The sequence below is a fragment of the Solea senegalensis genome, linkage group LG20 (genome assembly GCF_019176455.1).
Source record: "Solea senegalensis isolate Sse05_10M linkage group LG20, IFAPA_SoseM_1, whole genome shotgun sequence".
NCBI classification, from domain to species: domain Eukaryota; kingdom Metazoa; phylum Chordata; class Actinopteri; order Pleuronectiformes; family Soleidae; genus Solea; species Solea senegalensis.
Genome location: NC_058039.1, coordinates 11,824,029 through 11,837,895, shown reverse-complemented (window position 1 = coordinate 11,837,895; position 13,867 = coordinate 11,824,029). Strand labels below are relative to the sequence as shown.

Genomic DNA, 13,867 nt, shown 5'->3' with positions numbered 1-13,867 from the left:
GTAAATGTTTGTTCAGAAGATGAGGGGTCTGTCGTAAATTTGTGGTGGCAAAAGTGTAACCAGCTTGCTTTTTATCAAACACGTGAACAAATACTCGTTTTCAAATTTGAATTTGAAATGGCAGTTTGAAGCAACGCAGGTTGCAAATCCCAAAGGCTGTGTTGAGTAATAGTTCATATTTTGATGGTGTCTCGTGTAGAATAGAAGAGAATACAGCTTTATTGTCCACCGAGGTGGAAAACACTGATTACCACAATAAAAACACATTATAATAACAGTGCATTTTAAAATAAGACTCCATCTTGTTTGAAATCTATAGCGCAATAAATATTAACTTGAAGTTTGACTAAAAAAGAATATTACAAATCAAATCACAAATGCAGTGTGTGTCAGAAAAATGACAATGAACATTTTTAACCAAATTGTTCAGCCATACATATTATATGTAACATGTGCTGTCAATCTGAGCGTCTGTCCATCCATCCGTCTGCACAGAAAGCATCTTGAAATGAAGTTTCATGCCCTACAGCGCTGAGAGCAACTGCAGGGTGAAACATCTGTGGTTTTACTGTGAGGGGTGACACATTTGTGAATGAAAGTGAACATTTTGTTTGTTATTTTTGTGATTCTCATTCATTTTATTTACAGTGCTGTCTGTCTGTTCTCATCTTCACACCAGTGTTCCTTAAACTAGGTCACCTTATTGAAACATATGCTCAGCGTTCTGCCTTTTGTTAAGACAGGGGAAAAAAAAGAATAATAGTAGAATGTTGTAGGCTGAATATGCAGATTTAAATCACATTTAGTCCGGGGCTCTGGATTCTGCTCTTGGTACAACCAAATACTGTGCGGGTCTGAGTGGAATTGCTCTGGGTTTGGTCCAGCGTAGCCTGAGCTGGCCTGTGTGCTTTTCTGTGTGGAGATGATGCTGGAAATGTTGAGGGATTAGTCAAAGCTGAAGGGTCACAGCACTAATCTCATTATGGCATGAGGAGGAGGAGGAGGGATCTGACCACTCCTCAGCGTCTTAGCCACGGGGAAATCCCTGTTTCACTGCAGAGGACACTCCCCCACCACACACACACAGACTGTATACTGTAGAGATGATGCACTTTAACCCATTCAGATTCAAACACGTATCACATGAATGACAAACGGAACTGTGAATGAGACACAGTAGATACGATGATTGTGTCAGTTGACGACGCGATACATCCCGCAGTTTTTGTGAGTTGTCTGAAAGGATTAAAGGCATATGGACTCAAGGGTTTTGTTTCCAATTACATTAAAGCTGCATTTTTCAAACAGAAGTGATGACATCAGAAACAAGTGGAAAAAAAAACAAACCAGTCTGCCGGCAGATTGTTTCCACCGTGCTGCGAAAATGAAGATGTTAAAAGTGGAGGTTAAATGACTCGTAAAGGCTGATGCACCACAGTGCATGTGAGGTCATGGTGAGGCAGTGTGGACAAGAACTGAGTGTCCTCCAAAACAAAACAGTAAAACTCGAAGCAAACCTATAAATGAAATGTGCTTCTTTTGACTTTCCTTCATGTCTTTTTTTTTTTTGTTTTCGGCAAATGCAGGCAGCTGCTTACACACGGGCACATGCTCACGGTGTAGAAGCACACGCACAAGCCACAATGACACATCCCAATGAGTGTTTCAGCTTTGTGTGTGTGTGAGTGACAATAATAACATCTAGTGCCAGGAAAAAAAAAGTAGAGTGACCAGCAAAAGACACGTAGACATACAAAAACCAGCCTGTTCCTCTTCTTCCTCTCTACTTATTCCCACCTCTGCTGCCTATTTAAGATATTTGAAGTTTGTGTTTTAATGTTATTTTGTTAGTTTCCTTTTTAGGGTGTTAAGACTGCTGGGTTTTATGTTTATTTTAAAGTCAAATTCTGTTCACACAGAAGCAAATTGGCAAATACGGTAGTCAGAATCTGCATAATGTGAACTAATTTCACGATGAAATGTTTGTTAATATTTTTTTTTTTAAAAAGCACTAGTTTTAAGTCAGTATTTACAGAAATTAAATCTGTGAAACAAGAGGAATCCCCCTTTTTACACTCACTTATGTCATGGATGGTAATAGAGGGTGTTTATTACTCAGTATTCTCTCATCCTGTTGTTATTGTTGGAGATTGTCTTTGGAACGTGTAATGTTCATTAGCCTGAAGTGTTCCATCATACATCCAGACCAACCATGCCGTTTCTAGATATAGTTTTTTTCAGTCTGTCGTGGGCTCAAATTGATGCGTCGTCTCTTGCCTTTATGTTGTCATCGGGTATGTGTTTTGGGAGGTACCTCAGCCAACTCACACTCTCTATCCTGTCTTCTATCCTCGGGAGCTGGTGCCAATCCCAGCTAACATTGGGTGAAAGGCGGGGTCACACCCTGGACAGGTTGCCAGACCATGACAGAGCCACATAGAGACAAACAACCAATCCACTCTCACATTCACCCCGAGGGTCAATTTAGAGAGTCGAGTTTTCCTAATCCCCAAATCTGCATATTTTTGGACTGTGGGAGGGGAAACCCCCCACACACACACACACGGGGAGAACATGCAAACTCAAGTGCATAGCCTCCAAGTAATTACCAAAACATTGCTAATGCCACAGCATGACGTATGTATAAGTGATCATGCACCACCCGAACCACTCCTCTACCCAGTTATTAGAAGTATTTATGTCATCAAACTGTTGAATGTTTCAGGTTTTTGTGTGCAGTAGAATCCCGCCTTTTGTACTTTACAAACATTGCCTTTGCTTGACTCGATGTAAAACAAATAGCTTCCCTTGCGCAGCATGGACAATGTTGCTGGCCGACACGGGGCTCAAAACACCGCTTTTACTGAGAAACACAGAGGAACTGATCAAATTACATTAAAGGAATACTTCACAACAATTTTTCAAAAATACTACCGCTATTCTAGTAATACAAAGCTAAATGCAAATCAGTGAAGTGTTCTTTTAAGTCATTTGGCAACGGCTGAAATATAACATTACATTACATTACATTACATGTCATTTAGCGGACGCTTTTATCCAAAGCGACTTACAATAAGTACATTTAAACATTTGGGTACAAAAAAGAGCAAGAAGTAAGTAAGAGGGGGGGAGGGGGGGAGATCACTGTTCACCACATATAACTGCTATCATTAATATTTGAAAGTTGGGCTGTACAGCTTTAAATGATTTAATTTGCCAACAACAAGCGCCAACTTACATGAAGCCAGTGGCGATGACTGAAGCCAAGTTTAAACCTTATCACTGCCGCTGACATGCTCCTGATGCACAGCAGACATTTTGGCAAAGGTTACCTTGACAGCCTCCCCCGACGCGTGATGAAGAACAACATTGCTATTGACACACAGATGCAGCGTTTCCCTGCCGTCAGGAATACGCTGCTACTTGATTTCCAGGGAACTCGGTCTCATTACAGAGAAAAGTCATCGCTGAGCCAAAGTTAGCAGTCAGCTGTCAAATGATACTCAGGTAATGGCACCTGCCTATCAGACATGTGTTCCTAGAACATCTAGGTTTCAACAGAAATGACATCCATACATCACATGCTGTATTTTAGATCACAGTGGCTGACATCAGTCAGGTCGTATTTTTGGGTGAAAACCTAAACACGTGATATCATGCAGGCGCCTGCACGCCTCAGGTCAGCATGCTTTATATCAACGAATCACCAGCTCCAGGCACAAGTCAGACTGCAAAAGAAATCCCCTCAAAGCTTGGAAAAAAGAGCATTTTATGAAGTGCAGCTTGTCGTTCACTCCAACAGTAAAGCGACCAGTGGTGAGCGGACATGTGAGAGAGTGTTGCTTTAGTTACCTCATCAGTGTTTTCCATGTGTAAAATATTGCAGTCTCCTCTGTTATTGTTTTGGCTCGCACGCTCACGGCTGTCGTGATCCCCCACCCCCCTCCCCCCCGAGCGTGAGCACAGCGCAGTTTGTAACGACCACACGTGAACTGCTTTTGGAACTCCCCCACACGATTTGTGTTCCCTCTTCGCACCAATAATTGGACCGATGTGACGACACCGGATCATTTGGTTATCTCTACTGTAGATGATCTCTCCTGAAGACGTATTTCATGAATGACTCTCAGAGAGACTCCGAGAGATGGAGAGACAGACAGACAGGCCTGCAATTCTTCATCTCTGTGTGGAATGATAATGACTTTGACCCTGGCCTTGGGTTAGCCTTGCCGAGCTCAGCGACAGTTACTGCTGCGCTCAAGAGAGCAGGATAGACTAGTAAAACCATGTCTGGGCCCCCATGGGGGCGGGGGGTACTTGCTGTCCTGCCTTGCCCTTACACTTTTTCACAGTCACCTTCCTCCTGATTGACTGAAGGATTTATTTTCAGCACGCATATTAAGCATTCCTTCGTAAACTCAGTTTCTTTAACCTCTTGCTGTTCTCGTGCACGCAAATTGTCAATCCAATTTTATTTATACAGCACATTTTAAAACCATAAAACCAAGTTACACACAAAAGACAATATGGACACTTAGGGGTCTGACGTGTGCATGTAAATGAAAAGTGCCTGCAAAATATACAAGGGATCGGCAAAATGAAAAGGACACTGGAGTGGAGAGTAAAATATACAGCAGTGCAGCGCAAATTGCACCCTTGAAATGATCACAGTTTAATTACCGTCCCTGTTGTGCAGGAAAAACCCGATATGACAGGCTTCATAACGAGGTTATTTATCATGTATATATAGACACGTAAACACACTTTTCAAACACAGAAAGAGGAAGTTGTGAGAACGCGGTGTGAATGAAGCGACGCTCATGACAGTAACACAGTTGTGACACAGGCCCAACGTGGATCGAGCACTATAGGAACGCAGCAGGGAAATTGTTGTTCGACAAGTGTTAATTCGGTTATGTTGTCATTGTGTTTAGTGACAGTGATAATAAAGCTGCAGGTCCTGAGTGATTTCGGTGCTGTGACCTGAATACCTCGCTGTTGAATCTCAGCTCGTGGCTCATTAACATTCCAATACCGCTCTAATCACTGCTGTTACAAGTGTGTGTGTGTACGTGTGAGACACACAGAGAGAGAGAGAGAGAGAGAGAGACACTATGCACGTGTTGCTCTGCGAGTGACGATGCGGCAAAAGTGTGTGATGGAGTGCCTGCCTCAGGTGATCAGAGCCAAATGGTGTGATTGGTTCCATAGACCCGCAGCTTTCCTCTCGCATGTCAAACTGTTGTGCAACCTCCGCACAGCTGAGACTCATTCGACTTAAAAAGGTTTTATTGATCGAGTCAACGGAACAGAATGAAACATGTGAACGCTGGTGCGAGATGAAAGACGTGCAATGGAAATCATTTTGCCCCAAAAACATGACCTAACATCAGGTGTGAAACACAGTTGTTTCTTTTGCTTGTTTGTTCGTTTTTTTTTAAACTGCTCTTCATAGTTGTTTGTCTCGTTTGTTTGTTCAAAGTCAAATAACCACATCAACGTGTTTGTCTGTTTGTCCGTCCCCCGCAGAAAGACTGTACAACTCCAATGGACGGGACCTGAGAAGAGCACTGTTCTCTCTGAAGCAAATCTTTCAGGTAACGCGCCGACGCTCGTGCACTTTTCACATGCAATTACTGTCAGTTTGCAGAATACAGTCGGTCATTGTGGCCACAGTCTGCTCCCGTGATGACAGGGATCTCCTATCAACGTGGCATTTCTGAGTCTGTGTGTAGAACTGCGTGATTATGTGGGGGGCGGGGGGGGAGCGTGATGTAAAAGCAAAGGGAAAACTGCAAAATACAATGTTGATATGTGCAGTATGTGTCTGTGTGCATGCGGTCAACCTTCACTCCCTAATTGTGCACATTACTGCCACCATGTGGTGAGAAAGGAGGGTTTAGGAGAAGAGCCGAGTGTGCTTTGTTGTTGTTCGTGTATATTATTGAAACTCATTTACTTATTCCATGCTGCAGGATGACAAGGATCTGGTCCACGAGTTTGTGATGGCTGAAGGTCTGACGTGTCTCATCAAGGTCGGAGCAGAAGCGGACCAGAACTACCAGAACTACATTTTAAGAGGTACAACCCCTTGCAGATCAATAAACATACACGTTTTCATGGTAAGATTTTGGTGAAATAAACACGATAATAACTCTATTGAGCTTACAGGTACGAACACAAAACGATCGCAAAAGGAATAAATCTAAATAAATATGTAGATTCAGCAGACCAGTCATTCAGGTGTCAATCTAACATTGAGCTAAAGGTTTTTCTTCTGAGTCCTGTAGTCAGATCAGTCTTAATTTGTTCCAGCTCAGTTTCTACTGTATTATTGTTTGCACCTTTTTTTTTTTATTTATTTATTTTTAAGTGAAATACTGCTGCGTTACAACCACACATCAGAATAAATGTCAGTGACGATGATAAGAGTGCGTTGAGATAGCAAACTTTGATGCGATCTTAACTTGCAAAACAAAAGACTCCACAACAGTGGTGGCATTGTTAGGCTGATGTCATGTTGACATGTTTATACTGAAGCTCACTCGTTTCTACACACACACACACACACACACACATGCTTTCCATAATTTCCACCAGCAGTAAATACTCTTAGAGTTCCCCAGAGACCGTCTTTGCTTTCCTTTTTGGCTTCACCACTTAAACGCACAGTGAATGCACACACACACACACACACACATTCCTTTCAACACTCTTACCATAATTTCCTCGCTCCAAACATGTGCCATGGATAATCATTTCATGCGTACGGGTTATTGCGGAGTGTTTTTGTTTGCTGTTAATTGTGTAATGACTAGCTATTGGCAGCCATGTGATAAATCTTACTGTGGGCAGTTAGTGAAGTTGTCAGAGCATCTGAAACTCGCTAATTGCCCACAGTAGCCCCCCCCCCATCAGTAAAACTCAAAATAACAATGAGAATATGACATACAACGGTGAAAGAGCAGTTTATTTAAACATGGAGCATTTCTGTCAGGTGAGGGGAACACGCTGGCATGAGGTGACTCCGTGTGGCTGTGACATAAGCTTCTAAATATGTAGATAGTTCTGACCCCGGTTTTGTGAAACTGTAAGTACACGGTTCGTTCAGCTCAGCTACAGTGCATCCTGAATGAACGAGGAGATAATAACCACAAGAAAGCAGGAACCGTGTGATCTGCCGCTCTAACTTTGATGTCGCTCTCTTTCTCTCCCCTGCTCTCAGCTCTGGGGCAGATCATGTTGTATGTGGACGGCATGAACGGAGTCATCGGTCACGCTGAGACAATCCAGTGGCTGTACACGCTAGTTGGCTCAAAGGTATAGTCATGCAAACACACACACACACACACACACACAGAGTCCCAGCTGCCCATCCATTGTTTAACGTACATTCTTTTTAGCCCTTTTTTTGCTCGGTGACACTCAAACACATCTTCTGCTGGTTGTATTCTCTGTCCCGACCTGAGGCCTTTGTCTTTCCTTAATTTTGTGGCATTTGTACTGAACGTCTCCATCTTTTATTCTCGTGCCTCAAGCCTGTCGTTGCTTTGCTTCTGTTTATTTTTTTGTTTGAATGTCGACATCATCGTACAAACTGTCCTAGTGCAGAACAAATACAGTTAATGAAGACATTTTTGTACGAATGAAACGGTTCTGTAATGGTTAGCACTCTTGCCTTAGCAGCAAGAGGACCTGGGGTTCAGTTTGCATGTTCTTTCCGTGTGTGTGCGTGGGTTTTCTCCGGGTTTTCCGGTTTCCTCCCACGGTCCAAAAACATGCAGATTTGGGGATTCGGTAAATTGGACACTCTAAATTGATGGATGGATGGATGGATGAAATGGTTCTGTAGCTCTGACACTTAACACTTAAACATGTCACTAACTCTGTTCTAGTTCCGCCTGGTGGTGAAAACGTCTTTGAAGCTGCTGCTGGTGTTTGTGGAATACTCCGAGTCCAATACACCCCTGCTGATAAAAGCCATCACCGCTACGGACTCCAAGAGAGGTACAAGGAAGAATTTGGTCTCATTCATTATTTTGTTTGCTTTTGTAAAGGCTGGAGTCCTACGTTTTATTTAATGCCACATGTTTTTAATTAATAATGACAACAAAGGCAATTCTGATTCTGTTTCGTGGATGTGAATGGACTGTTCTGCAGGGTGCAAGCCGTGGTCCAATGCTATGGAGATCTTACATGAGAAGGATGGCGTGGACACAGAGCTGCTGGTCTATGCCATGACCCTCATCAACAAGGTATATACTGTATATACTTTCATCACCTCTGGTATGGTGTGTACTTTCTGTGCATTCACAGTGTGAAGGATTAATCAGAAAAATAATGTCAATGGCCATGAACTGTCAACAGACCCCTGACTTAGAAGATCCTAAATTAGTAAGAAATAAATCATTATCAGTTGTAAGTTTTTTAACTTTGTAAGACACAATATTTTCCACACCAGGATTTCAAAGCACATGAATGCATAATTTAAAACATGTATCCATACCACACAGTAATGTTTTTGAATTTAAACACAAACATACGTGTTTTTTAACCTGCTCTCTTGTCATGCAGACCCTTGCATCACTGCCAGACCAGGATTCTTTCTATGATATGGTGGATGGTCTGGAAGAACAGGGCATGGAGACAGTTTCCCAAAGACACCTGGGGCGGAAAGGCACTGATCTGGACTTGGTTGAGCAACTCAACATCTATGAGGTTTGAGAGACACGCACATAAACATCATTTCAGTCTTGAGATTACTGAGAAAGTTATTGTAAGCTGATATGAACCCTTTATTACAGATCAGAGTTCAGTTGGTAAGAAGTCCAGTCTAACAACGACAGAGAAATGTGACTCTGAAGTATATTTTTAGTTCCTCTCTGTGGGAAGCACCTGTCACACAATCCACTTTTCCCCCCAGACGACTTTACGTCATGAAGACGGCGACAATGACAGCCAGCCTCCACCAACGGGACGCCGGGACCGTCGACGAGCCAGCCTCGGGGGCGGCGACAAAAAGTGTGGCCTGGAGAGGAGGCGGAGCCGCAGGGCCTCCCTTGGGCGATCTGGCCACGCCTCCCCGTGCAGCCCCTTGTCCCCACAGAGAGCCGGCTTCCAGCCTTTCAGTGGACACAGAGCTGAGGACGTGAGTGAGAGGTGAGACAGAGGGATGAAGGAGGAGTTTCAGGATTTGGGGATGATGAGTCATTTTGAAGCTGGAAATTTCAAAAAGTAAAGTCAACTTGACAATACATGCAGTACTGTATCAACACAGTATCTTTGCTGTTGAAAGTTGAAGTTGTTTGATTCAACTTCTGAAGCAAGCAGAGCAAAATTAACAACAACGATAAAAGATAAAACAATAACAATAATTATAATTCACAGCAATTGAAATTTTAATTTGATTTGACCTTTTTTCTTGTCTTTGCCTCAACATCACATTTACATTTATGTATTTATTAACCAGGAAAAAAATTCCTATTCGAGGGAGACCTGACCAAGACAGGAAGCAGCACAAATAAAACAACACATTGCAGACATAAAAAAAACAACAAAATAAATACATCAACATCTGCTGCATCAGCTCATCTAAAAACAGTGGCATCTTAGGGAATCCACCTCCAGTTTTTGTCTCTCTTTCCCTTTCTTTTTACTACATTAATTAAATGAATATTAAGCACTTGGACAGAATTCACACTTAGTTCAGTTCCGTTTACTTTATTTCACACACAAAGAAGAACAGATGTTCAATTCACAAGCAGGCATACAAATCAAATCATTCTTTAGTTTCTTCTTATGTTTGAAAGGGACTGAGAAGACGTTTCAGACTTATTTAATCTCACCCCTTCACCTTGAAACGTGAATGAATTAATCAACACGTCAAAACAAGGTAGAACAGTCAGTTAAACCATTAAGAAAGTTAAACAACTTGTGTGTAATGACCAAAAATTGTCATGATAAGCGGTGTTAAAGACAAGATGATGAATGATTTCACATAACTTCATTGGGGTAGGTTATGTTACAGGTTAACTAGTTCTGACTGTCATATACGACCACTTTCTGCTCCAGGTCACTGTCAGGTTTCCTTCCGTCCATGTAAGTTCAAAGTTCAGTGCAACAAAAACGGATGATATGTTGACCTCTGTGACCTCCTGTTTATGTTTTTTACCCGTGCTTCTACCCACTTACATGCTATAACAGCCTTCATGTGACATTAAGCACTCCGAGTGGGTTTCTTTGTTCCCCAATGAAACACTGGCAAAACCTCTGCTCCACTAAAAGAAATAAAACAGTTCTAAAGCAGCAGCACAAGCCTTTAGGGTTTGCTTGTTCCTCTACAAACATATTAAACCAGCACAGGCTTCAGTGTTGTGTTGTGTGTATATGCACAAAGTGTGCGGCATGGGGAGCCGTCTGCAGCTGTTCACCTCAGGTATCCTCTCATAGCTCTTTCTCTTCTACTGTGTGTCTCCACCGTTACCCTTTGGCAACAAACCACTTATGTGTCACTGAGCTCAAGGCCATTTTAGATTCTCCTTCATACGTTCATTTTCCTCATTCTTTCCATCATATTTCATCTTCGTGTGCATGCCAAACTCTTTAACTTAAATGCATGGAGTGTGTAAACAGAAACGTTATTTTTTCTCTTTATATCACGTTATCTCCATCTGATTGATTGTCATGTCTTTTTTTTGGTCTCGGAATAAATGTCTGTGTGTTGTAGTTACGCAGCTGTAAATGTTATTTTACGTACCATTTCCATCTAACTCTCTCTCTCTCTCTCTGTCTCTCTGCTGTGTTCCATCCCTAAATCTCAGATATTTATATCTAGGATTTTAGGGATGTTGTATCTTTAGAAGTGTGGCGATTTCTGTTTGCATGCCATTCTCATGTATCGCATCATCTCTCCCTCAATTCTTTCTTTACATTCTCCACTCAACTGTCCATTCGTCCACATTCATGCCACCTCCTCAGAGAGGAGGAGTATGAGGAAGGAGTAGAGGAGGAGGAGGAGGAGACTCCGGTGACTGAGTCTGATTCGGATGAGCAGCAGGGGGCAGATACAGTATCTAAACAGACCACCCCCAGGTATTTTGGGACACGGTGGAAAATGCTCATGTTCTTTGGTGTTCTTGTGTATCTAAAGGACTCCATTTATGACTGTTTTCTGTTCCTTAGACTACTTAGACTCCTTAGACGTATTCTGTCACCATTGTCATTCTTTCATCCATGTGTTCCTCTCAATTTACTCCCTTGTTCTTAGCCCTGCTAGACCGCTTCCATCCATTGTTCATAGAACAACCCTGCGGTCCATCACCATCATTACCAGAAAGGAGAGCACAAAGGAGGAAGAGCAGAGGAGTCCCACCGAACAGCCTCCAGAGTCGAGCCTCCACTCTCCCTCTTCTCCCACTTCCTCCCCTCCTGTCTCCTCCCCGCTCAGACCCCCATCCCCGCCCTCGCTTCTGGCCACCTTGCTGGCCAGGAAGAGGTCTTCTGTCACCGTTCCGGCCACCAAAGAGGTCAGTCCACCACTGCGCGGCAGCTCTCGTCCTTCACCCGACCGTCTGCCCTACCTGCCCCACGCGCCCTTCCACCTCTTCTCCTATGACCTTCACGAGGAGCCGCCGCCAACGGCTCCAGCCAAAGCCAGCGAAGAGTCTCCAAAGATGACGTCTCCCAGGTCAGAGGACGAGCAGAGATCAGTGACCCATGAGAAGCACTGAAAGTCTTCCTTTTATCTCTTCGACGTGGCACCTTTTTTTTCCTCATTTTCTCCACTTCTGTCTCTGGCTTTAGCTGTGGCACCACTTTTCTTATTCATCACCTCCTTTTTTCGAGTTCTTTTCTACTTGAACGCTCACCTCGAGTCTGTCACTGCACTTTACAGGATTATCTTCAAATCTGTTCTTCTGCACTTTTTGTTTCCCACTGCATTCCCCCCCTTTCTTCGAGTCTAGCACCTTTTTAAATCCTTCACCTGCAATCTCTCGTTGCTTAGTAGCATGGTTTTAATTTCTCATCCTTTCTTACACCACTTGAATTCCTCTTTGATTTGCTGGATCGCACTGTTTTTTTACGAGCATATTCATGACCTGCACCTCTCCTGCACAAAGCTTGTTATGAAATTCCTATAGTCAGACTCCATTTTACAGCCCTAGAATTGTTCATTTTCCCAACAGAAATTGAGCTCAACATGTTCATTATTGATTTACCAGTAGCTTCAAAAACAGTGGTGAAATGAGCTGTAAAGGTAATTATATTTGAGTAATGGACTGTATGCGAGGAGAGACACGTTGCCCGGATTGTCTCAGGAAAATGTGTAAATAATTACGACAGCAGCTGCTAATCAGCTAGTGTTTCAACAACATCGTCCCTGTTACGTCACAAGGTGTCACGTTCGTCTTTCACCATCGGTATTAAACTGGCCAATTCATCAGCGCAGTGTCGGGTAACGGGGCGACAGGAGAGGTCACTCACTCTCACACTTGTTTTTCTCACCTCTTCTGTTACTTAGGAATGGAAGTTTCACGTCCTACTCGTCTCACAGCAGCCCGAGTACACCCACCACCTCCAGGTGAGAGGACATCCCTAAAATACCCACTCCTGTTTGCACACGGGTACTTTGTGTATAGACGTACATGTGTGTTTGCAATGAACAATGTAGCTCAGTGGTTCCTGGCTTTGATCTTAACTTGAGGAGGGGCCCCCACTAACCTCCATCATGTATAATTTCAAAAATATAGGCAAAACCTGAGACATTTAAAATACAGTTATTAAATTTCATTATATCCATTGTAAATAAACAATAGCAGCATGGACAAATTAAGTGTTCAAAGAATAATTGTGACTTTTAAGCCCTACATTCTGCAGGAAGTCTGGGTAAAATGTAGCCCCTTTTGGATCTAATCCAGAACAGATTATTTTCAGTGGATATTTAAGTATCCGATGATTTTACCTTATGTTTTGGGAATGTATTTCTCACTTCTGTGACTGTTGTGGTCTACAAAATGTGCTCACTCTGGCAAAACTGAAAAAAATATTGCTATAATATGGAATTTTAATGTAACCATTAGGTGTTTCCTTCCCACGAATGTATGAAAAAATGCTGATTCATTTATATTTTACATATAACATTGTGGGGTTTTGGCATTCCCCCGGACTCTGACTATATGGTGCTCTACATAAATACTCATATATAACATACTGTATATACTTTAAGCTCTGAATATGCACATGCCCATTTTCCGCTCTTTCCTTACTGCGTCCCAGTCGTACAGCAGATTAAAACAAACACCTGCAAGTGAAGTGTTGGGCATCAAACTTCTTTCGTTCTTCTCAGGCCCGCTCTGGGAGGTCTCTTGTCATCCTCTTATCGACAGCACCAGGAATCATTGGCAGCTGAGCGAGAGCGCCGCCGTGTGGAGAGGGAGGAGAGACTGCAGAGGATAGAGAGGGAGGAGAGAAACAAGCACAGGTGAGAGTCATTGCTGGCTTTGATTTTTCAAAACTGCCTTAAGATGTTTGAGATGAGAGAGTAGATTGCATTAAAATAGAAAAGAAATGTAATGTGCACTCCAGAAATGTAAAAATGAGGGACAAGCAGAGGCTAAGGCACCGGTATCTTCTTCAAATAGTTTAGAGAGAAAGGTCTCTGCCAAGAACCCGTCACAAAACATAAGGTTGTCATGTGTACTCTTCAGTTTAAGGACACATTAAACTTACTACACATGCTAAATTCTGTTTAAGTGTTATAGAAAAGGTACAATAAAAGTTGCAACACATTAAGTGAAAACTTACATACCATTTCAAGTACTATTTACGATGTAATAGACTAGGGCGGAAAAGTAGTTTATAATTAAAA

General features: G+C 42.6%; 1 protein-coding gene across 6 annotated transcripts in view; it reads left to right on the top strand.

The window, feature by feature from the left end:
- The window catches only part of fhod3a (formin homology 2 domain containing 3a), a 46,889-nt gene that overhangs the window by 21,747 nt on the left and 11,275 nt on the right, over positions 1-13,867 (top strand). For 2 of the 6 annotated variants that reach the window (XM_044052933.1, XM_044052932.1), the window contains exons 4-14: positions 5,530-5,597; positions 5,976-6,081; positions 7,226-7,320; positions 7,896-8,007; positions 8,161-8,255; positions 8,575-8,718; positions 8,924-9,159; positions 10,978-11,091; positions 11,267-11,686; positions 12,521-12,580; positions 13,346-13,480. In XM_044052933.1, the coding sequence (XP_043908868.1) occupies positions 5,530-5,597; positions 5,976-6,081; positions 7,226-7,320; positions 7,896-8,007; positions 8,161-8,255; positions 8,575-8,718; positions 8,924-9,159; positions 10,978-11,091; positions 11,267-11,686; positions 12,521-12,580; positions 13,346-13,480 (1,585 nt within the window). Of the gene's footprint in view, positions 1-5,529; positions 5,598-5,975; positions 6,082-7,225; positions 7,321-7,895; positions 8,008-8,160; positions 8,256-8,574; positions 8,719-8,923; positions 9,160-10,071; positions 10,099-10,977; positions 11,092-11,266; positions 11,687-12,520; positions 12,581-13,345; positions 13,481-13,867 lie in introns of all 6 variants that reach the window. The other 4 variants (XM_044052934.1, XM_044052935.1, XM_044052937.1 and 1 more) reach the window with 4 other exon arrangements.